This window comes from Falco naumanni, chromosome 5 (assembly GCF_017639655.2).
Source record: "Falco naumanni isolate bFalNau1 chromosome 5, bFalNau1.pat, whole genome shotgun sequence".
NCBI lineage: Eukaryota > Metazoa > Chordata > Aves > Falconiformes > Falconidae > Falco > Falco naumanni.
In genome coordinates, this window is record NC_054058.1 from 38,369,683 (window position 1) to 38,394,886 (window position 25,204).

The window sequence follows — 25,204 nt, forward strand, 5'->3', positions numbered from 1 at the left end:
TAATTAATCTGAAAGCTACTGGTCTCAGCCTCTGCATCACCCATTTCTGCCAGGACACTGTGGAAGACAATTTTCCAAGTCTTCCAGTGGTTGTACTGACAGAGGGAATTGCACAAGGATACTCACCCTGCAGTTAGGAAGAGTTATGAAGTGATGATTTTGACACACTAAATGATTTTGTGTAATTTATTTTCTTTTTTTTACTTTCTTTAGTATTCAGAAGATTGTTTATAACTGCCTCAGGAAACATAACCAGATCTCCAGGTCTAAAGAACAAAGCAGACTTTGTAGAGGCAAATGGTGATATTAGCCACCAGCCTGGCAGGTCCACTACTGACAAACCTTCCAGTTAGTGCAGAGAGAGCTGTAATTCATTATTTTCATCCCAAAAGTGAACATGAACTCAATTAAAGCTAGTTTTGCCAGCTTGTGTTGTATATATAATTGAGTGGCAAGTCTTTAATTTAACTCAGAGTAACAGTTTGAATGAAAATGGAATTCACAGTGATAATGATAATGGTAAAAAAGACTTGGTACATATTTGGACACCTGTAATGTACACCTGTAGCATGAATATCTCAATCACATTTTGCCCTCAATTTATTCTGCCAAGAAGTATTCTGGAGGTGTTGCCTGAATTCTGTAAATTATATTTGGGAATGAAATTACATAAACTGTACAAATCTAAAACACAATCAATCATTTCTAAAAGGTAAACATGTTTGAACTGCATAATACTAATAATAGAATAATTTGCATGTACCATAGCCATATTGCTTTTATTCTGTGTAACTAACAGTTAAAAGCCCAACACACTCATTTTAAAAATAGCCTCCTAACGCTTTCAGTATTTATTCATTCACTTTACAAATACAGCTCAACATACTGCAATCAGCATGTATGTGAGGTCTGTTAGCAAAAGCGCGATATACACGGCAAAATGTCTAGATTCCTCATCTGAAGAAGGAAAACTTGACTATCCTTCATTTTTTCAAATAGTATAAAAACATCTGGTTGGTAATGACTAACGATCTCTTTGGTTTGCCGGACCCAGCTGCACGCCATCGAGCACTTCCCCATTCCAAGGCTGCCAGCCGCCGGGAACGAGCCCGGCGCCCCGCGCCCCGCGCTGCCCGTGGGACCGCGCTGCGGGGATGGCGCTGAATGAGGAGGAGGAGAAGGGCGAGAAGGGCGAAAAGGGCGAGAAGGGCGGGCGAGCCCTTCCACGCTCTCAAGCAGCTGCTCCAAGTCGCCTTCACGGAAGCCTAAGGTCTAAGCGTTTCCTACCGGGGCCCCTCATTGGCGATATCCCCTGCTGCGTAGGGCCGCTCACCCTGCTCCCTCTCGCACCGACCTGCGGGTAGCTCGGTGTGGACATGAAAGCGCTGAACGCTCGGTGCCCGGCCCAGAGGGCTGCACGGAGGAAGGGGCATCGGTCGGAAGCTCACTGTCCGAACAGACAAAGAAAACACGGAAACGTCACGGCTGAAACGAACAAAGACACCGCGGCCGAGAAACCCGCGCTCTGCGGGCTCCCAACGAGCGGAAGCGGGAGCCGGCGGCGGGGCGGGGCGGCAGCGTGAGCGCGGCCCCGGATTGGCCGGATTTTGCCGCAGACCCGCGGGCAGCGGGGAGGGCCGGGGCCGGGGGCACCGCCGCAGCCGGTCTCGCCACCGTCGGAGACCCGGCGCTGCCTCGCAACGGCCGCCCGCGCAGGGGGGCAGGGACGGGGCGGGTGGGTCAGGAAAGAAGCCGAAAGACGGGCCGGGGCAGCGCGCAGGGCGGCCGGGCGGCGGGAGGCGCGGGGCGGAAGCGCAGCCCCGCCCGCGACAGGCGGAGCCACCGGGCGCGTCGCGGGGGCCGGTGCCGGGGAGAGCGCCTCGGCCGCCGTCTCGCGGGAAGCCCGCGCCGAGCCGCGCGGGGACCGCCCGGGGGCGGCGGGCGGGGGCAAGGGCGGAGACTGGGGCCGAGCCCCCCGCCTCCGCGCCGCAGTCCTCAACCAGGTCGGCTCCCGGGGAATATACTGCGGCTCCACGGTGGCGGCGGCGTGCAGTGTGCGGCTGCAGTAACGCTAGCATGTCTGGCAGAGGCAAGGGCGGGAAGGGGCTCGGCAAAGGGGGCGCCAAGCGCCACCGCAAGGTGCTGCGCGACAACATCCAGGGCATCACCAAGCCGGCCATCCGGCGCCTGGCGCGGCGCGGCGGCGTGAAGCGCATCTCGGGGCTCATCTACGAGGAGACGCGCGGCGTGCTGAAGGTCTTCCTGGAGAACGTGATCCGCGACGCCGTCACCTACACCGAGCACGCCAAGCGCAAGACGGTCACGGCCATGGACGTGGTGTACGCTCTCAAGCGCCAGGGGCGCACCCTCTACGGCTTCGGCGGATAAACTTGAATTGCAAACGTTAACGCTGTCAAAATCAAGGCTCTTTTCAGAGCCACCCACATATTTCACAACGAGAGCTGTTCATTACTGAAATACTATGCAAAGTGCAATTTTATAGCTCAAAGCTGCAGAATTTTATACTTGGAAAAAATGTATATTACTCGATTTGCAGCTCTTAAAGTGTGGGACTCTTAGTCTGACTGTTGAGAGCTCTCTGCCCTTTAAAATTAAGTACCTATGTTTTGGTTACCTAAAAGTACTTAACTTTTCAGTAATGTGCAAATGAACAGGCTGTTTACATAACTTCTACCTCCCAAGAAAAACAGCAACTCAGCCCTTCTATCTGAAAAAAATTGGTGGCTCTTAAAAAGAGCCTTTGGGTTAAAAGTAACGGTCCAAGACACTCTACTTGGAGCTGGTGTACTTGGTGACAGCCTTGGTGCCCTCGGAGACGGCGTGCTTGGCCAGCTCACCGGGCAGCAGCAGCCGCACGGCCGTCTGGATCTCCCGCGAGGTGATGGTGGAGCGCTTGTTGTAGTGCGCCAGGCGCGAGGCCTCGCCGGCGATGCGCTCGAAGATGTCGTTGACGAAGGAGTTCATGATGCCCATGGCCTTGGATGAGATGCCCGTGTCGGGGTGCACCTGCTTCAGCACCTTGTACACGTAGATTGAGTAGCTCTCCTTGCGGCTCTTGTGCTTCTTGTCACCTTTCTTCTGTGTCTTGGTCACCACCTTCTTGGAGCCCTTCTTGGGTGCGGCGGCAGATTTAGCCGGCTCAGGCATCCTTAAAAGTTTCTTTCAAAGATCTTCACTATACCTTCAAGAACATCGAAAATAGCCCTTGCATCCCTCGGCATTTATAAAGGCGTTATACAAATTAGTGGATTGTAATAATCCCATTTTTATTACAGTAGAAAAGCTTAATGTAGAGGCACTTCCATCCTGTAATAGCCACGGCTTAAGCACTGCATTCTACATGAGTCTGCTTTGCAGTTATTGTGATGAGGGTACTATCTTCACCAGCTAAAAAACTTACATAAATACGTAAACAAAAAACACACTTGAATACAGTTACTAATGTTATTATTTAACATGTGTGCTCTTAGTACACTGGGCATTTTGCAGTAGTTATTCAGGATGCTTATAAAGACTGAATTTTGCTCCAGCTTTTTAATTCTCAATTTGTTACAATTCGTGTTTTAACGTTACAGCTCTGTTAAGTTTGGAAACTATGTATTTCAGTAATGAACAGCTCTCGTTGTGAAATATGTGGGTGGCTCTGAAAAGAGCCTTGATTTTGACAGCGTTAACGTTTGCAATTCAAGTTTATCCGCCGAAGCCGTAGAGGGTGCGCCCCTGGCGCTTGAGAGCGTACACCACGTCCATGGCCGTGACCGTCTTGCGCTTGGCGTGCTCGGTGTAGGTGACGGCGTCGCGGATCACGTTCTCCAGGAAGACCTTCAGCACGCCGCGCGTCTCCTCGTAGATGAGCCCCCGAGATGCGCTTCACGCCGCCGCGCCGCGCCAGGCGCCGGATGGCCGGCTTGGTGATGCCCTGGATGTTGTCGCGCAGCACCTTGCGGTGGCGCTTGGCGCCCCCTTTGCCGAGCCCCTTCCCGCCCTTGCCTCTGCCAGACATGCTAGCGTTACTGCAGCCGCACACTGCACGCCGCCGCCACCGTGGAGCCGCAGTATATTCCCCGGGAGCCGACCTGGTTGAGGACTGCGGCGCGGAGGCGGGGGGCTCGGCCCCAGTCTCCGCCCTTGCCCCCGCCCGCCGCCCCCGGGCGGTCCCCGCGCGGCTCGGCGCGGGCTTCCCGCGAGACGGCGGCCGAGGCGCTCTCCCCGGCACCGGCCCCCGCGACGCGCCCGGTGGCTCCGCCTGTCGCGGGCGGGGCTGCGCTTCCGCCCCGCGCCTCCCGCCGCCCGGCCGCCCTGCGCGCTGCCCCGGCCCGTCTTTCGGCTTCTTTCCTGACCCACCCGCCCCGTCCCTGCCCCCCTGCGCGGGCGGCCGTTGCGAGGCAGCGCCGGGTCTCCGACGGTGGCGAGACCGGCTGCGGCGGCGCCCCCAGCCCCGGCCCTCCCCGCTGCCCGCGGGTCTGCGGCAAAATCCGGCCAATCCGGGGCCGCGCTCACGCTGCCGCCCCGCCCCGCCGCCGGTCCCCGCCCGCCCCCGGTTTTGCTTTGGACGCTTCACGTGTTGCTTTCAAAAATTTTTAGCTATGTAATATTTGCCTGCATCGAGACCTTCTTCGGGTATATTCATAGAATCTTTTCCAGCCTTGTCATCTACCTACAGCTTCTTTCTGTTGCTAAGTCCTGCTACGTGTTGCTTAAAAGTGGACGGGAAGGAAACACTCAAGCTACGTGATAAGACAAGGGATCTTTTCTTTTTTAAAATGCAACGTAGTATTTCCTTCCTGTAACTTAAAACATGATTAATTTGGATTTGGGTTTTTTTCGTCACAGCGCATGCATACACACACACATACATATATTTGTCATACCTTTACTTATCAAAGATATTTTGGACCATTCTGAGAAAAGCTGAGAGCCTCAAGAATTATTTCAAGAGAACAGACCATAATGAAGCAGCACAAGTCACAACACCATATTCTGGGAATTCTCCCTATTGGGGAAGCAAGAGACCTCAGTACCTTAATGGAAAAAAAAGACTGTTACACTACTCTCACATTAATGCTTCAGTTATTTCCATGCTAAACACATGCCATTTAATATAGGAATGCTAGTTGTATTTTTAAAGGTTAACAAAACCCCACAGATTAATGTTCTCATGTTACTAACTTCCCTGGTTTAGGGCAAACTTGCTTAAACTAATAAACTTTACTTCCTGAAACAGATTAATATTAAAATAATATATACTGAGATTAAATACAATTTCAAAATTAGAAACCTAAAATGGTTTTGGACTACTTGGGGGTTTTCTTTCTTCTTTTTAACTGCACAGGTTTTCACTAATTTATAGTGACTTTGGCAATAATAAATCATTTTCCCATTTAATAGAGGAATATTGAAATAAACATAAATAAGTCTTCAAGAAATGGGAAAATTAAAAATTTCTTGAAGATATTATCAAGGATTTTGTTATGGTGTGGTTTCTGTTTTAATTTGCATTTAGTCTTCATATTCTGAGAATTTATAGCATTATGAAAAAATCTTCACTGGCATAAATTTCTGTAACTTCTTAGGAAAACAAAAAAAAAAGTTTCAGTACTGCGCTCACACAGACAGACAGATACACACACACACCTTCCTTATGTATTAATCATAACAGATTATACAATAGGTTAAGAACTTTACCTCATTCTTTCCCTTTACCACCCCCCCTCATGCCCTAGAGTTTATAATAGATATATGTGCAAAAAGCAAGTTACTATCCTTTTAGAAGATAGACATTTTTAATGTATCTTTTTATATATTACTTTTTCCAAACAGAGAAACATAAGGCAGAAAAGTGGGGTGTTTTTTCCTTTCAATATCTGTTAACTTTTAGCTTTTCTTCCATTTCCTTCCTCACCAGACAAGCTTGTTCAAAACTCTTCAGCCTTCTTTTTAAAATTGTGCAAATATATTGACAGAAACTATTTTATAATTCCGGCAACCACCAGTTTTGGAACTGTGACTTAAGTGTTCAGTGAAGTGTCATAGCCTATTTGTTTGTTTTTCCCTTGATATGAGGCCCTCTTGGCTTCTCTGGTTAGTCATCTTTTTATAAACACCACCAGTCAGCCTTCTATTTGATTCCTACATTTAAACTAGAGTCTCCTACAATTAAGTGATAGATCCGTTAGTATTGTGCTTGTCAGCCTCCAGTCAGATAAGCCTCTTAAGTTTACAGAGCAAAATCCATCAGCAACTCCAAAACCCAAATCGGAATGTTCAGTAAAGACAGCCATAGGATTGATGGATAAATGAAACACTTGTGGAAAAATATCTCAAGGAGAAGAAAGGGAGAATCATTCCTTTTGCAACAGCGAACACCAGGCAGGGTCTCATGGAGGGTCTCGGGAAAGGCCTGGGAGTGCTGCTTTGCATTTCTGTGGGACATGGGTGAGGGCAGCTCTGCTAGATAGTACAGTAGTGGAGTTCTGCATCTGTACTGGGGCAGTGTGGTAGATTAGTGAGAACTTTAAACTGTACTTTTAGTTAAACAGTTGATAAATATTAACTCTTAAATGTTATTTCTAAGGTATTTTTTTAAAAATTATAGATATCAAACCAGACCCCCAAATACTCTTGAGGATACAAAGTATCAATATTTTGTAGTGTTCTTAAAATACAATGTATTTTGAAGTACCTTTAATTTGGTCTTTCCCTGTTCATTCCAGGACCATCACACAGGTACATTTTACAGGGATAAATTAAGAACTTTGTATTTGGGCTAAGTCTAAAGATATCAGAAGTGACAGATACCTGAAAATGTATAACAACTGCACATACTCATGCACACACATACCAGCTGCTATGCAGTCCTCATAGCATGTAATCAGTATTTACTATTTCACATTAGACTGTTCATTTTATTTGTGTAGACTGCACTTATGCCTCTGCAAGGCAAACTCAAACTCTGCACACACCTGCCTAAACCAGTGAAACAGCAAGAACTGGCCTGGCAATGCTGCTTACACTGTGACAGTTTTCAGGTATTGAATGCAGAGGTGGAGTGACACGTTTGGTTTGCTGAAACTTTTGTGTTATATTGACCTAGGCTGATAGTACCAGAGTAGTTTGGCAACCAACCCCTGCATTTTCTTTGGCATCTGTGTAATTACCTCTTAGACTTGTAAAATAATCTCTCCTGGAAGTGGACTAGTCCATATCCATGTAAAAAAGTTTAATTTTTTTCCAGATATGTTGCTTTTCCCCAAAACAACAACAAATCTGGTTCTTTGCTTTGAAGTCCTTTAAAGTCAGCGTGAGCGATTTTGACAATGAGCTGGCTGACTGCACAAAAGTAAACAGAAATTCTCAAATGCTACTTATTGCATTGGTGCAGTGGGGATCTTGCCTGCTTTTCATGGACCATGAGTAGTCTAATACTGAAAATGTTCAGAGCTCAGCTCATTAAATCGGCATCTAAACCACACCAAGCTTTGCATTCAATTTTTGGCGGTTCCTGAAAGGCTGTGTCCCAGTGTTACCAAAAATTGTAACCAGGAAAACTCTCCAAAGCAAATGACAGTTTATAATTTGCCATTGATTTATTGCAGTGCTGGGTGCGTGGGGGATTTTTCCTGCTAACATGCACACCAAGCTGTTAGAGGGTACACGTTATAGGAAGTAGAGTACTTGCATATTCATAGCACATTACATATTTCATTTCATTCACGCACAGGATTGGTTACAAGTTTCTTGCTTCCAATGCAAGTGACCTACACATGCTCCCAAAGCGGGGGTTTGCCCTCTTGGGGGGAGGGGGCTGTATTTGAGTTGAAGGTTGCGATCTCCCACTACCACAATTAATTTTGTCCTACTTCCAACTAATTTCCTGTGGGCTGCAACACGTTATTCAGCTTGTCTTCTCTTGTAGCCAGAACTTTCTTACTTGAAGGCTTCTTTCTGCATCATTTAGGTAACTGTGATCTTACTATGTGTTGTTTCCAAAGGTTGACTCCCACAATCAAGTAGTCCTTCATACATCAGTTTTGATGGCTTGAGAGAGCGGGTCATCTTAACTTAAACTTAGTGCACATACTTGTTTAACATATAGTTAATTCAGGACTTTAGGCAACACCAGAAACCATTCTTCTTCCCTTTTCCATCATGCTTCTTACACCATGCATTAAGCTCTGCATCGACATGCACATTAAAACATTGGCATATTATGCTAAGATTCATGTGTGAGCACATTGAACACTTAATGAAAATTATCTCATGTGCCCTCTGGAACAATTTCTTCCTTACTAATGGCCTCACAGACTGAAGCTTTACAGATCAGCATTTTGTATAACTTCACTGGTCTATCTCAGTGGTGTGTTGGGCTACAAAAAAAAAAAAAAACAACCATACACACACACACAAAAAAAAAAACCAAAAAACAAACAGAAAACCAACACCACACACAAAAAAAAACCCCAACCAAATAAACCATCCCACAAGTGCAGAGAGAAGGGGGGTGGTCATAACCATCTCAAATACTCATTATACAGGGGAGGCAAGGAAATACTGGAAGGTCTTTAGAAATGTATAATGATGGGTCAGTATAAAGGGTAAAGATCAAAGCAAAAAGCATACACAGGAGATTTGAGCAGTTTTTTGAATTTCTAAACTACATTTCAGAACCACATGTGCATCAGAACAGATAACAGAGCACAGTACAGTCTCTGCTGATGTATAAAGGTGGAGCCATCAATCCTAGTAACACATTTTCTTCCCAGTCCTATGCTAGCAACTTGTCAGTGTTTAGGGGTAAAACAGCCTAGAAGATAGGGAAGTTGTTCTGGAACTGAAGCATACACTACAATTGCCTGGAAGCTGAATAACAAATCGTTATTTCTCCATGATTAATTGTTAACTGATATTAAGAAAAACCCCACATCATCTAGACGTTGATGTCCTGCAGCAAAGCTCAGTGCAAGAACTGAAAAGGCATGGAAAGCATTATTTTAAAGCAAAAGTGATTTCACTTGTGCATCCTGATATTGTATGAATTCACTTTAGGATAGAATAAGCCTTGTAGTTAAAATATAATTAATATAAGAAATATATTCTAATGAAACTAGTAGTTGCACAACCAAAGCGGCTATGAAATCCTCTGTACAGCCCTGTACCAAGGCTAAGGACTTATATTTACTCAAAGAATGTAGGTATAGTAATTAGGCCATGTAACCATAGTCTGAAAGAAATAATGAATAACTGATCAAAGGAGGAGTCTGTTTCTCTTTCTTTAACTTTCTCTAACAAGGGGCCTGTTTAAAAGTTATGTAGAGGGAGTGAGTAAAAGAAACAAGCAGAAGAAACCAATGTCGACAAGGACATAAATTAGCTCAGACCGATAAGAACACTGCAAACTTGCAAGACCATCACATACCAGGCAAAAGGTGAAAAGTACACCATGAGGAAGACCTACGGCCTTCCTCCCAAAGACCACTGCCCACAATTCTTGGAGGAATTTGCGCAAGCGCGAAGGACCAATGAGCTAATTAACACATGAAGCGAGGGTAGGCGGGATTAGGTAATGAATATGTATAGGCGTTAAGTGTTTGTCTTATTGTATAAATATAAGCTAATTAGTTACTTTAAACATGCACGTTAGGCGGAAGGGTCCCCCGTGCATCCGGCGCTGCCAATAAAGGATACTTAGTCACTAAAAAATTTTGACTTCGTTCTTTAAATCAATCTGGCGACCCAGGTGAGACACTTCTCTGCTGGGCTGTAGGACCCGCTGGGGATAGGACTCCCCAGGGTACCCCCAGGATTTCCCAGAGGGACTCCTTGACTCAGCGGATCACTGCGGCGGCAGACAAGGACCCCATTGCTGTAAGTGGCGGTATTCTTTATTTTGGTTTGTTTGGTTGGTAGACCGGTCATTTGGAACTGCCCGTAAGTCAAAAGTTAAACTTCTGCAGGGTGGTGTACACTTTTGTGGCTAGCACCTTAAGTATACGTTTGGTTGGCATTAAATTGCCGTTTGGAGCCTGGCAAGTCCACCTATGGGGCTCGTTTGGTACGGTCTCGCTTATTACGGTTTTCTGACTTACTGAGTATGGAAATTTGACTCTGATTATCGATATTGTGATTTTGGCTATATTCTTGGTAATCTTGCTTTTTACGGTTTTTTGACGTATTGGATGTGGAATTTGACTCTGATTATTGTTATTGTGATTTTGGCTATGCTCTTGGCAATAATAGTGGAGTTTTGATGTTGCTGTAGAAAGGTACCTGCATGTTGCATTTTGTAAGTGTTAAGTGTATTCTGTTAGTGTGAAGTGGAAAATGGGAGGAAAACAAAGTGGTGGGATTTCAAAGAAAAGCCCTTTAGGATGTGTTTTGAGTCATTGGAAGGATATTGGAGGATCCGCTGGTGGAAATGTGAATAGGAAAACATTGCTAAAATATTGTAATCAATGGTGGCCGCTTTATAAGCTGGAATGTGGAGAAAGGTGGTCTTTTAATTAATAATTATAAGGTTATTAATAATTGTTATACGCATTTATGCTGGAAATGTGAGAACATTTCTGTATTAAGTATATTATAAATATTGGTGTGTGGTTATTGTCTTGAACATCCGAGGGGTGAATGTGAACCTCTATATGTTTTAAAGCGTATATGGTGTAAAGAATTATTATATGGTGGGGACAAGAAACTGAATGCCCTAACTGTAAGGTTTGGACGCCCTGGGATAAGAAAGAAAGCTGTAACTGAAATTAGAGTGTTCTGTGGCTGGGATAGCGATTGAGATAACAAAGCGGTGGAATAGTAAGAAAGAGTCTGTTGGGATGTGTTTTAAGTCACTGGAAGGAAATGGCGGGGGGAGGGGGGGCAGCCTGGGGAAGCGTGAATAAGAGAACTTTTGTAAGTACTGTAATCAGTGGTGGCCTCTGTATAAGTTGGGGGACTGAGAGACATGGCCCTTAAATGGGACACTGAATTATAATGTTTTATTACAGTAAATGTTATACTTCATCCCATTTTCCTCTCGCCTCAAGACATGTGTGCTGATATGTTTCTGTGACAGGAGTGTGGGATTAACACCACCTGATCTTTGATTATGGCTCTAGAAAAGGATTAAAAAAAAAAAAAAAAAAAAAAAAAACAGCAAACCCACAAAAAAACAACAACAACAAAAAACCTGAGACCTAAACTAAAAGGATGTTCCCGTTGAAATATTTGTGTAAAAAAAAAAATAAATAAATAAATAAATTAAAAAAAAAAAGAGAGAGCTCGGGTTGTGGTTCCTTCTGTGGAGCAACCAGAATGAAACACGTTGTAAGATAAAACTTATACTAATGTATGTAAGATCTGAAGCAGGGGGTGGGTGGGGGGTGGAGAGTCAAAGACCGTGTGAAAGTGTTAAAGTATTGGGGTGAGTTTGTACAACCCCCCGTACCCCCTCGAAGGTGCGGCTGAGTCCTGCTGGACGCACGGCAGGGTGTTTGCTGTTCGCCCGCGAAGGCTGATACGTAAGAACACAGACTTAAAGCAACAAGTAACAGTTTTGCGTTCAGGGTAAGAAAGGGTTAAAACAGAAGCGCTGTTGCAGAGGCAGACTTGTGTAACCTGCAGAGCAGCAAGAGCATCTCCTGCCCCGAATCCTCCTGATGGTGAGGAGGAGGGGGTTGCTGTTGCTGACGATTAAGCAGAAAGACCTGACATTGTCACCCCAATTGCTGCAGCATTTGCAGTACAACAGGACCGGTAACGGCCCCTTTAGAGCAGACAGCGGGTCTGAGCAGAATAAAGGTGAATCTTTGATGGGGAAATTTCGATGTTTGAAAGTTGGTTGTGAATAGAACTGGATAAAGGTTCGAGTTGATTGTTACTAGGTAATTGTGATGTAGAAAAGTTGGTGAATACAAAACCAACTTCCTTGGTGTTAAACTTCAGTGAAAAGAATTTGTTACAGTTGTGGGAGCTGCTGGCCACCAGGAAAATATCCTGAAACCTTTAAAGTACAAACCAAGAAAACAAATAAGAATGCCAAATTCACCAAAATCTTTGTTGGGATGAGATTTATTAGAACATCTAGACCTTTAAAGAAGGGGAAATGAAACCAAAAGTTAAAAATGATCAATTTATTAAAATGTTGAGCTTATCTTTAATTCAACAGAAAAGTGGAAGAGAGGACCTCCCTGAAGTAAAAGAAATCTTTAACCAGGTATATCTGGAAATAAATTCCAGGTAAGGCGAAAAATGCCTTCCCTGTTACAGTAAAAATGATAAACGGGAGGCCTGCCTAGTTCAGGTAAAACACTATCCCGTGGTCAGCAGGGCTGTGGGGGTTATTGGCATAAAAACTAAAATAAAATACACTCTGTAATAGTTCTACTAATGTAAATCTGTGTGTTTTACCATGACAGGGACTTGTTATGGGATGCCAGATGAAACTCTGCACGGACAACAAAGTACAAGGCATAAGGTTGGTCAAGTGCCTCCTACCACAATCAAGGGCAAGACTGGGTTGGCCTCTGTGTTTGCCACCAAGAAGAATCTTGAGCTCTGCTGTTGGCTGCAACCCAGTAGGCGTTGAGTGGTGGGGACATATGCCATGCCAGACCTTGATGTGAGGAATGACCTCCTCCGTTACAAGAGGGTCATCCAGGAAGGAAGAGCATAAGATGGCCCACTGAGGCACTGATCTGGAAATTGGAAACTGCCTGGCCAACCATGAGGCCAGACAAGTAGCAGAGGAGGTAGGAAAGGAGGAATTATCCTTAATACCAGATGGTAAAATCCAAACTGTAAGTACAGATCAGGAGCCAAACTATTCTAAAGAAAACTTAAAGCTAATTCAGAACATGAATGATAAAATAAGTGGACTTATTTGAGGGATGGTTGTATAGTGGTACCATCGAATTTAATATGGGCCACAGCCCTAACAGAATAAGACACACTGGGGAGCTGATAATTTATGTAAAAGTCTAAATCAGAAATTGATAGGGCGGAACCTGTATACTGTAATAAAACAGGTGATAAAATAAAACAGCAATGTGAAATGTGTTTGAAAATTAGCCAGGGCAACAGTGACAAGTTGATTTTTCCAAACTCCCAAGAAAAGGGGGGTACCAATATTTATTACATGAATGGACACCCCAACGTATCATACAGTATTATGCACCTGCAACTTGGAATCCTAATGAACTCATTAGTGGTGCTCAAGAACCTATCTACAATCTGAATAGTGTCATTCCTCTACAAGCTGTCTTGGAAATTATTACTAATCAAACAGCTAAAGCTCTTGATGTGAAATGCAATTTATCAACACAGGGTGGTTCTCGATTACCTGCTAGCCGAAGAAGGAGGTGTTTGTGGTAAATTAAATGTTTCCAATTGTTGTTTGAAAATTGATGACAATGGTGAGGTAGTTAAACAAATCACATCAGAGATAGGGAAGTTAGCCCCTATTCCAGTCCGAACTTGGAAAGACAAATATTGACTTGTTTTCCTGGCTTCTCAGGAGCCCCTGGGTAAAATGAATCCTGTTTTATTTATTAGCCACCTTACTGTTTTTGCCATGTGCTGTTCCATGTTTTATAAGGTGAATTCAACACGTTATAACTAACATGCAATAACAGCAAAAACAACCACCAGGAACGCATAGACGAGGATATGGTAATGACTTTTATACTTTTCCACCTCTGCCATAAGTTCTTGATGTGTGACAGCAGAAAAACACACCCTCTGCCTAAACAACAACAGGAAGAAAAAAAAGTTTCATTCCCCTTTCTAATGAACCATATAGGTTAAACATTTTAAGAACACTCACCATACAGAATGTTCAGAGGGGGAAATGTGCACTCTAGACCCTTCTTCCCTGGCAGGTGATGTGGTGGTCTGGTGGTGAGAAAACATTACATTGAAAACAGGGACCTGTCGTTTGACCATAGTGCCATAAATGTTACCATTAATAGACTTACTGGAGTGGTAAGGTCAGGAAATGGGTTTGGGACTTCATCTGGACATGCAGTAGCCATGTTTTTATCACACGCATGATCTGTGTATACCTTTGAACATGTGCATACGCAATTTTAAAGCCCCATGGAATGTGTTGGAAAAATCTGGAAAGGCCATGCATGCAAAATCCCTATAGTCTACCTGTGACAGTGATGCATGTAAAAAAAGTGTTAAGTAATAATAAAAATCAATATTATTAAAATGAACTATAAACACTATATTTTAAGTGAAACATATAGCTATAAGTGTTGGGTTTAGGTTTTGTTTTTGTAGGTTATTATTATATGTATTACCCAACCCTTTGGATTTATTTTGAAAACTGTGTGTTTGATGCAAAGTAACTTCAATGAACCATTTGACAATTAGTAAACAACAAATAACAATTTATTAACAAACATGAACTAGAACAGAATAACAGTCCAGCAAAGTCTCATGTAATGTGAAAACAGATTTCTTCACTTGTGAATCCAGTATTTCTCTTCACAAAGTGACGAAGATGAACAGAAAAGAACAAGCCGCTTGGATCCATTATTCAAGAGTAAAGAAAACTCATGAGAAATCATGGGCCGTTGCCCTGGCAGGACCCACAGAACTACGATTCTTCAGGTCATAATTATAGTCAGATGTTTGCCAAATTTGTATTTAACTCTGTGGAATAATAATGTACATTTATCCCTGGTACAAGGCATATCTCAGGCTCTGAATAAAACTGATTGTTGGATATGTACACATCTGCCTGAATATGGAGAAAAGGGTGTATCATTGATTGGAATTCCATTACCTAGGAATAAATCTTGGGAAAAACTGTGGGAAAATACCTCTTGGAGTATTGAAAATGATGAAATTTTGAAATTAGAGATAAATAGTCCTAAGGTGCAAGAGTCATACTATACGTATGTTCAGTGATGTAATCCACCCAAAGGATTGGGAAACATGGACTGTAACCCTGTGACCTATGTAGGAAATCAAACTTCTTGTAATACAACTTTAAGTATTGGTACCTCTATTTCTGTTAATTCCACAGCTTGGCCAATACTGGAAGGAAGAGGATGGTACTGGCTGTGTAATGATACAGCCTTAAAGATATTACCAAAAAACTGGATGGGAACATGTACCTTAGGAGCAGTAGTTCCTAACATGATGTTACATGATTCTTTGTCAAAAGGATACCTGAGAAATCATATGCAGAGAATTAGACGAGTAATCAAAAATTCTTTAATAGAAAAGCCAAGTGCTTTTCATAGCTTTGCCCGATGGTTTATACCGTGGTTAGGGGTAAGTGAACTGAAAAAAAAAAAACCCTATAGTCAATATATCAGCAATGATAGAAAACTTGGAAAATAAAACAATTGATGCTATAAAGACATAGCAAATAGAAATATCTAGCTTGTCACAATTGGAATTACAGAACAGAATGGCTTTGTATTTATTATTGGCTGCTCAAGGGGGAATATGTACAATTAGTAATACCAGTTGTTGTATATACATAGATCAGAGCAGAAGAGTTTCCACTGATTTAGAAGAAATTTGGTAACAAACCAGAGTATTGCACGAGATTACAAAAGATGATCTTTCTTGGGGATTTGAAGAAATGTGGAACAAGATGACTTCTTGGTTACCTGACCTTCAATGGTTGAAGCAGATATTTGTTGTAATAATAATTTTTATAGTATTTGGAATATTTGTATGTATATTATTTAAGTGTATGCTTTGGTGTTTGAATACAAGTAGATACATATGATGCAAAGGAATTTGCATTTACCTAGAAAAGGGGGGAATGATATTGTATGAATTCACTTTAGGATAGAATAAGCCTTGTAGTTAATGAATATAAGAAATATATTCTAATGAAACTAGTAGTTGCACAACCAAAGCGGCTATGAAATCCTCTGTACAGCCCTGTACCAAGGCTAAGGACTTGTATTTACTCAAAGAATGTAGGTATAGTAATTAGGCCATGTAACCATAGTCTGAAAGAAATAATAAATGAATAACTGATCAAAGGAGGAGTCTGTTTCTCTTTCTTTAACTTTCTCTAACAAGGGGCCTGTTTAAAAGTTATGTAGAGGGAGTGAGTAAAAGAAACAAGCAGAAGAAACCAACGTCGACAAGGACATAAATTAGCTCAGACCGATAAGAACACTGCAAACTTGCAAGACCATCACATACCAGGCAAAAGGTGAAAAGTACACCATGAGGAAGACCTACGGCCTTCCTCCCAGAGACCACTGCCCACAATTCTTGGAGGAATTTGCGCAAGCGCGAAGGACCAATGAGCTAATTAACACACGAAGCGAGGGTAGGCGGGATTAGGTAATGAATATGTATAGGCGTTAAGTGTTTGTCTTATTGTATAAATATAAGCTAATTAGTTACTTTAAACATGCACGTTAGGCGGAAGGGTCCCCCCTGCATCCGGCACTGCCAATAAAGGATACTTAGTCACTAAAAAATTTTGACTTCGTTCTTTAAATCAATCCTAAAACAGATACATACCCAAAAGACCAAGTTTGCAAAAGGGCAGGGCGGTATTGCTTGCAGGGACAGGCAGGACAAGGAATGCTTGCTATGAGCCCTCAGCAGCTCTCCAGGGAGGGGGAGGTGCTGGCTACAATGTGGTCATCTTTGAATGGCCTCTTGTGCAGTTTAGAAGCTAACAGGAATTCTATTCTTCTGTCTCTTCAACATCTAAGACTTCTGTAAGCATTGGAATTCACTCACCACTGGTTGTCTCTATAGCAGAATGCCTTATTGGTCCAGGACTGATCATTATCTTCCTCTCCTCTCTATTGCTTTTGTTTATACTGCCCCTTGCTTTATGTTCTGCTTTGTTTTCACAGCCTGGGTGTCCCAGACAAGCTGCAGGTAGAAATTTGGGGCTCTTTATTACTATCTAGATGCAACTGACACCCTCCATACTTACAGCTGTACTTCTTCTCTTCTTTCAGACACTTGCATATACTAATTCCAGAGTTTCAGGAATACATCGGGTTTGACATTTTTGGACAAGTATATTTTTTTCCCCATCTCAGTATTTCAATTACTAAAGCTGTATGAGTACTAATTGGAGCTGTAAAGGCCACCACTCTTTCAAGAGTGTTTAAGGCTTTGGAGTTTGGCAGTTATAGAATAGTGAAGTGTTCACCAGAAGTAAGGACTTTGCAACACTGCTGCATACTGCAGCTCTGTACTGTCAATTAGGACAGTAAGACACACGCCTAGAGTAGGAGGTGATTTTTCATACAGACTGCAACCTAGATGCTTAGGGACTTCGCCACAGTGCTGTCCTACAAGCAGGACCTGTCCCTGGATAAAGGAGATTAAAGAGGCTGGAAATGTCTTTGCTCCTGGACTTTCACATTACAGAGAACTCTATGGCTACAGTTCTTTGTGGTCTACAATGTGTTACATTTCCCTAACTTTTAAGAAGGCATGGAAATGTTTGTTAGACCCAATTTTAGAACTAGGGCAATGCATCTTTTACAGTATACTGTAGAACTATACACAGTTTTACAGGACACTAGAACACCAATAATTTTTAGTTCAAAGAGTTTGCCTCTCAGAGCCAACATGACCAATTGTGCTTAGTTTTCATCTACCAGCTGCTTTTCATAACATTTGGTTTGATTTGTTTATGTATGTTCCTTGAGTAGGTTGCCTTTTTATTACTACTCATGTTACTTCAGTCAAAGGGGAATCTCTAATCTCAGCGAAGCTGTTACTACCACTTCATAGTGTTACAGAAGAAATTTGGTTACCTGTTTTCTCTGCTGAATTGTCTCATTTTGCATTAGTAGTCTAACACTAGTAGCTAAAGTAGTTAAAGCCTTAAGCTGCAAGAGCTGACCAGAAGTAAACTTTGAGAAAACTAATGCTGCTAACACAGACTAGCTTAATCTGGCAGATACTAGCAGAATGAAGATAAGGACCAAGGAAACAATTCCAAGAGAATGAGGTAACTTCATAAGGCAGCCAGCCCAGCAACAGTGAAAACCATTAAGAAATCAAGAGACCATGAAGCAAAATTAAGTGATTGGACTTGAGGATCAAGTGCTGGGTGCTGCAGGTGTAGCTGAGGGGCATGATCTGTTGCAGGGGTACCTCTCGGGAGGCCACTAGCTCAAGTTGTAACCTGAGAACTAGTAACAGAAGAATTGGAAACCTTCACCCAGACCACACATGAATCAGAAGGATCCAAGGACTGGACCTTGTTATGGTGGCCAATGTACCTAAATCCCTAACAGCAGTAGCTGACAAGCAGTACTTCCTGAAGCTCAACAATATGCAATATGAAATCTTAGCAAGTGTTCATAACATTGTGACAATGTCTGTACATCTACAGTCTGAAAGGTGCTTATATCCAGTTGAAAACACAGTACGATTCAAAGGTGGAAGAGAAGAGGATAAGATGCAGCAAGGCAGTACTGCCCAGGCTAGTAGGAGAGCTGAGGCTGGCTGAGCTCAGACTTCACTGATCCTGATTACTGAAGACTGTAACAAACAGGTGATTCACTTGTGAAGCAGCCCTGAAAAGGGATGTGCAAATGAAGAGAATGGGATAGGATGTTTAGGGTTTAAGTACTGCCTAGCATGGAAACCACCATATCACCCTTAAAGTTTTTTACACTACAAGTTAATTCAAAATTTTAAAACCTCAACTCTTTTCATATGGATACATCCGTTCAGAGTTTTTCAGAAACTAGTAAGAGTCAAGCAGGGCTAGTATTTTTGCACTAGAAAGATGCTTTCAGACTTTCTTTTATGCATTTTTGATGAAAGGAAGTATTTCACCAGGGCCTCAGTGGTTATGGTCCATCTTACCCTTCCATCTGACAGGAAGTACATCCTTCCAAGCAGTGATCTGAGCCAGACCTTACCAACAGAGTGCCTGGTCTGCTTAGAGGACAGCAGAACAGCCAGCAAGTCTTAGCAAAGATCTTACTCAGCATCTACAAGTCACCAACAAAAGCACCCTATACGACTACCAGTTTACAAGCTGGTCCTCAGCTAGGCAAGCTGGTCCTCAGCTAGGCAGCACTCTGGTCTGCTCATCTCATTATTTTGCTTCTACCTAGCCACATTGATTTACTCACTCTCCCCTGCAAAACACACCAAAATACTGCTAGATCTTACTGGTATTAGAGGAAACTCCACTTTTACTGTCACTTGGAATTAGTATATCTTACACCAACTCACCTGTGTGTCTTAGATTAAAAAAAGTTTTATATCAAAAACTGTCTATGGCAAATACAGCTTCATTTCTAAATCATGGTATGTTTGGGTTTTGCTTTAGCAAACACCTTCCAGGATATACTCTACATCAGATGTAATTGATCATCAATTTTATTCTGAATTTTGTGGCAAGTACTTCAAATCCTTAAGCACTTTATCTTTGCTTAAAATGCTCAATTTTAAATGCTCTTGATACCCATACCTTATTAAAGGATTCCTCTCAAACTTACATCCAATTTGGGATTTTGGCTGTTTCTTTTTACAGTTAACTCATCACCATATGCAAACTGATAGGATTTATCACTTCTGTAAGTTAAGTAAGACCAAAGCCTACTACTGTATTAAGATACAATCAGTCTACCACTGTTCCCCATATCACTACTACAGTCATCTGCAGCTATTACAGACTTTTAAAATCCACATAATTCTTCCCAATTTCTAGCCTGGTCCACTAGGACAAGCTATGCTAGGTTATTATTAATGTCTTTTCAAGACATATAACACCCCAGAACTACCTCAGACTCAGGCATTATAATTGTGAGTTCATATGAGCTCACCCTTCTTGCAGAAGCCTTGCACAACTGTTTCCTTCTCAGTTGATGGGGGTGTTAGTGGTTTTCACAACTCAAGCATGCAATTGTCCAAATAGTACTATATTTAATAGGACAGGCCAAGATCTTCAAAAGACTAGAGGAAAAATGACAGAGATTAAGGGAAATATAACCTGTTTCCCTGTGTCACTCCTCCAAAAATAATTTATTTCTTGTGCATGCAAGAAAGCACAGTTTTTGACCCAAATTTCTGCTGGGATTTAAGTATTCTGTTTGCTTATGAATTAATCACCTAGTATACAAAAATAAAAAAATATTTTAAATGATTTAATTAATAATTGTAACATGTAAACGGGTTTAGATAAATAGATCTTTTGCCATCACAGACGGTAAGAAGAAATCAGTTTGCTTTCACTAAGACTCATTTCTGCAATCACTCTGCTGATCATCTACTGTAAAAAAAAATTCATAGGTTCTGAAAAACACAAATCCTATGTCAAGGAACAAAAGAGGGCTGTATGTATGAATAAATCGCATAGTACTGTGGGAATTAAGACAATCTATTTCCAACACATTAGCCCCTCCATTTTACCCGTCGAGGTAAAGTATTAGAAAATGGCTGAAAGTGAGAAAAACAAGGGAAAGAAAATGGTGTGTCCGGGCACTGGATTGGTCAGATTTTGCTGCAGAGTCCAAGTTCCCGACACAGAAAAGAAAATTTCCTAATATGAACCCTATCAACAGATAACAAAACCAGGAGTCTTGCAGGTTTAGGCTTTCGAAGAGAATTATTTCCACAGTTCTCCGTGGGTTTTTTCCCGAGTTTAAACAAAGGCTCTATTCAACTCGATCCAACCGCTTCTTAAAGGCACAGCTGCTCGTTTGGAGCATTGAAAAAAATCAGACATTATTTCCAACACCTCAATGGAACAGCAAGCTTCCCAAATTACATTAAAAAGCCTGTAGTATAAACACAGAGCTAAAGGACGACAGAAAGTCAGACACTTTTGGAAACGTACAATTTTCAGGCACCAACTACAGATCTATTTATTATGAGAGTGAGGGCCTGTGCAGGTGAACTTAAGTCAGGGAGAAACCCTGTTTTCCTGGTAGGTCCACTAGAAAAAAAATTAAGTGACCGAACAGGACAGACAGGGAAGAGTCTCCATTTGACAACAATTTTGGACACTATGTCAAGTTGTTGATCACTAATACTCCGTGGAAAACACTTCCTCAGTGCAGCAAATATTTTCGGGAGCCTAATCACAGACCAAGAAAGTTGATCTAAATAGGTATCTCTAATAATTCATACAGGATACCCAGCACCATGAAACGTGCCACGTGTGTCCCAAAAGACCAAAGCAAAAAAAAAGCACACCTCTTAAAAACAGCACCCGCAGAGATTACCCTTGCAACTACCCTATCTCTAGTGCTCTGGAAATACATTTATGTCAGAAATAAACTAGAAGTGCTTGAGAAGGGCTGAAGATGCCCAGGGGAAAGTCTCTCAGGACAGAGACGATCAGACAACGGGTGATAAAACACTAAGAAAACTGCCGATGGGTGCCTTTCCTGGAAGGGCGGGAAAGGGCTTCCTGGGGCTTCAGGGGAAAATCACGCTACCCCACTCCCCCCTTCAAAAAAAGGGGTTTGTAAAATAAAACAATACTTTTCACAGGGAAAACCAGTAAAATTGTTACCATAAGAACATAAAAATAAAAGCAGCATAGCAAGAGGAATTTACATTACTCATAACTGAATACAATTTTAGTTAATGGAAAATGCAGTTCTAAAAAGTTAACTTTATAAATTCAACTTTGGCTGTCTTTAAAGCATTCTTTGCAGTAAACAGATAAATACATATGAATCTTTTAGAGCCAAGTATTTTCTTTAGAAAAGGAAAGACCGTGCCCTACTTTTTCTTTAGCAGCCAAAAATGTGTAACTTACACCATCTGAAAAAATGCATACATAACTTTTAGGCTAAACTGATTTGTCCTAGCACAATCACCTCGTCACGAATAAACCACACCGTACTCCTTTGCTACGGAAAAAATCCTATGTTTTTGAACTGTGACTGCCACATTTCGTTTAGTACTTACTTGACAAGATACAGGCTCCGGTCACTATAAAGCCACCCGAAAACCACACCAAAACGCACCACTGCCTATACAGTACTTAAGAGTTTACAGCTCCGTTTAGTGCCATGTGGTGGCTCTTAAAAGAGCCTTTGGGTTTTCGATAATCTGAAAGGTCCGTTTTGCTAGAAGATTAAGCACGCTCGCCGCGGATGCGGCGGGCCAGCTGGATGTCCTTGGGCATGATGGTGACGCGCTTGGCGTGGATGGCGCACAGGTTGGTGTCCTCGAAGAGCCCCACCAGGTAGGCCTCGCTCGCCTCCTGCAGCGCCATCACGGCCGAGCTCTGGAAGCGCAGGTCGGTCTTGAAGTCCTGCGCGATCTCGCGCACCAGCCGCTGGAAGGGCAGCTTGCGGATCAGCAGCTCCGTCGACTTCTGGTAGCGCCGGATCTCGCGCAGCGCCACCGTGCCGGGCCGGTAGCGGTGCGGCTTCTTCACGCCGCCCGTGGCCGGCGCGCTCTTGCGGGCCGCCTTGGTGGCCAGCTGCTTGCGGGGCGCCTTCCCGCCCGTCGACTTACGCGCCGTCTGCTTTGTGCGCGCCATCTTCCCGGAATAAGCTTCAAGCACTCGGCAGTGAGTGTCTGTGCAGAAAGCGAACGTCGGGCCCGCAATTTATGGGTACCACCGCGCTGTGATTGGCTAGAGGAAAAGCAGAAATCCCATTGGACATTGGGAACGATTTGAAAAGCCCGGCGACAGGCACGGAGGGGGGCAGGGCGGGTAACGGCTGCTAGCACACGCCGCAGTCCCCTCCTCCGCTGGCCGTGACGGCATTCTGTCTTCTCTTTTCCCCTAGGCTCTGCCCGGCCGAGCGGGGCCGGCGGTGGCTGGGCGCTCTGCCATAGCGGCAACCTCCCAGCGGATGCAGAGTTTTTACACGGGCTGCGTAGCAGGCTTTTTACCGCCGCCCCTGTCCCCTGCAGCCAACATTTCAGCCTCTTTGCAAACGTGTTTGGGTTTGTTTTTGGTTTTTTTTTTTCGAAAAAGCAGCCTTCCCTGCATATCCTGCACCAAATTAAGTATGATAAATCTCTCTCATTCACTTCTTCAACATCCGTTATTTTTTTTATCTGTATTTTCCGACTACGTTGTCACTTAGGATCTAAGAGGAAGCTCTCCTACTCAGCTTTTTCTCCATTAGAGAAGCAACACAAAAAACTACACCACTTCCATACAAAATGTGGAACTAAAATTATACTGTTCTTTATAACATTTCACCTCTGTGCGTAGTATGATAACTTTCATTAAAGATTAGTCTTCCAAATGTCACGTATACCAATTAATCCCCATGTCTTTAAGTAAACAAGCTGCTCTGGCTTGCCTAGTCGTTTGAGAATGACAGCTGGTGTTCAAAGGCGACAATGACATTTTCTTAGACAAGGCATAAACTCATTTGGATTAAGGCTGATAACGTAAGGAAAGCCCTACATACTTTATTTCATATCGGAACAGCAGGAAAAAACACCAAAACACGCTAAACACTGCTACATATCTCCCTGTATATATACAAAAATTGGAACCCAGATAATTACTCTAAAATGACAAAGTAAAACTTTAATAGCTTTAGAACTCAGACTTTTAAGTCTTTATAGATCTGCCCGATGAGCAGTCAGGATAGAGAACACGCAAGACCCAAATAACCCCTGGTACTTTTCTCCTGAAAAAAATTTCTCTATTAAACAGTATGTTCTTGCCTGGCAACAAAAACAGTGCTAAACACAATTGCCACTCACCGAATCGAATCAGTGTGAACGACTCTTTTACTGAATATGTGGGTGGCTCTTAAAAGAGCCTTTGGGTTAGTTGATCTTTCAAACAAAAATTTACTTGGAGCTGGTGTACTTGGTGACAGCCTTGGTGCCCTCGGAGACGGCGTGCTTGGCCAGCTCACCGGGCAGCAGCAGCCGCACGGCCGTCTGGATCTCCCGCGAGGTGATGGTGGAGCGCTTGTTGTAGTGCGCCAGGCGCGAGGCCTCGCCGGCGATGCGCTCGAAGATGTCGTTGACGAAGGAGTTCATGATGCCCATGGCCTTGGATGAGATGCCCGTGTCGGGGTGCACCTGCTTCAGCACCTTGTACACGTAGATCGAGTAGCTCTCCTTCCTAGTCTTTCTACGTTTCTTGTCACCTTTCTTCTGCGTCTTGGTGACGGCTTTCTTAGAGCCTTTCTTCGGAGCAGGAGCTGATTTGGCTGGTTCCGGCATTTTACAAGTCTGTCACTACCTGTCTACCGCAGTAACGACGTAAATACAATAGCGGCGACCCCTGTATTTATAGGGACGGTATGCAAATGAGCTGACTCAAGGCTGTTCTAGTCTATTGGACAAATCGGGTTCGTGATGTCAAAGCAGCTAGCAGCTCCAATTGGTCGCTATTGCATCTGTCTTCCCATTGGTTAATTTCATAATCGGCGCCTCCACCAATCACAAGTCCCACCGAACCCGAGAAGGAAGGGATAAAAAGGCAGGGTGGCCTCCCTCACTACATTTGTTCTGGTTTTACAGCTTTTTCGTTAGTTAGGTAAGTCTTTTTTTGGTTGTTTGGTTTTTTGGTTTTTTTTCCCTTTTCTTTTCACTGTTAGAGTTCTAACCGAAGTGATGTCCGGCCGCGGGAAGCAGGGCGGGAAGGCGCGGGCCAAGGCCAAGTCGCGCTCGTCGCGGGCCGGGCTGCAGTTCCCCGTGGGCCGCGTGCACCGGCTGCTGCGCAAGGGCAACTACGCGGAGCGGGTGGGCGCCGGCGCCCCGGTGTACCTGGCGGCCGTGCTGGAGTACCTGACGGCCGAGATCCTGGAGCTGGCGGGCAACGCGGCCCGCGACAACAAGAAGACGCGCATCATCCCCCGCCACCTGCAGCTCGCCATCCGCAACGACGAGGAGCTCAACAAGCTGCTGGGCAAGGTGACCATCGCGCAGGGCGGCGTGCTGCCCAACATCCAGGCCGTGCTGCTGCCCAAGAAGACCGACAGCCACAAGGCTAAAGCCAAGTAAAGCTCTTTAAACAAAAAACTCAAAGGCTCTTTTCAGAGCCACCCACGTCTTCCCAGAAAGAGCAGGAACACCTAAGCCCTAAATATATGTGCATCTGCAGAATTTTTTTGCTTTTATCTGGGAAATTTTTAGATGTGAGGGGGAAGGCTTTTTTGAAGCCAAAACTATTAGATCTTCCAGCTTCATTCTGATCAGTGTAGATCGCCTGTATTTTTCGTCAGGACGTTTTCTGTATATAAGTTTCTTATGTAAATGTTTCTCCGTTTCACTTTTTTAA

General features: G+C 43.6%; 4 protein-coding genes and 1 pseudogene across 4 annotated transcripts; 2 read left to right on the forward strand and 3 right to left on the reverse strand.

Annotated features, from left to right (window-relative positions):
* Positions 1 to 2,070: 2,070 nt before the first annotated feature.
* LOC121088838 (histone H4) lies at positions 2,071 to 2,444 on the forward strand. Its single transcript, XM_040595425.1, has one exon. The coding sequence runs from the start codon at positions 2,077 to 2,079 to the stop codon at positions 2,386 to 2,388; it is 312 nt and encodes a 103-aa protein (XP_040451359.1). The 5' UTR covers positions 2,071 to 2,076; the 3' UTR covers positions 2,389 to 2,444.
* A 308-nt stretch (positions 2,445 to 2,752) lies between these two features.
* Positions 2,753 to 3,183, reverse strand: LOC121088833 (histone H2B 1/2/3/4/6-like). The gene has a single exon (XM_040595420.1). The coding sequence runs from the start codon at positions 3,166 to 3,168 to the stop codon at positions 2,791 to 2,793; it is 378 nt and encodes a 125-aa protein (XP_040451354.1). The 5' UTR covers positions 3,169 to 3,183; the 3' UTR covers positions 2,753 to 2,790.
* Positions 3,184 to 3,451: 268 nt separating this feature from the next.
* Positions 3,452 to 4,062, reverse strand: LOC121088840 (annotated as a pseudogene).
* Positions 4,063 to 23,682: 19,620 nt separating this feature from the next.
* On the reverse strand, positions 23,683 to 24,197 carry LOC121088831 (histone H2B 8). Its single transcript, XM_040595417.1, has one exon. The coding sequence runs from the start codon at positions 24,142 to 24,144 to the stop codon at positions 23,764 to 23,766; it is 381 nt and encodes a 126-aa protein (XP_040451351.1). The 5' UTR covers positions 24,145 to 24,197; the 3' UTR covers positions 23,683 to 23,763.
* A 249-nt stretch (positions 24,198 to 24,446) lies between these two features.
* On the forward strand, positions 24,447 to 24,972 carry LOC121088825 (histone H2A-IV). Its single transcript, XM_040595409.1, has one exon. The coding sequence runs from the start codon at positions 24,538 to 24,540 to the stop codon at positions 24,925 to 24,927; it is 390 nt and encodes a 129-aa protein (XP_040451343.1). The 5' UTR covers positions 24,447 to 24,537; the 3' UTR covers positions 24,928 to 24,972.
* The last annotated feature ends 232 nt before the right edge of the window (positions 24,973 to 25,204 follow it).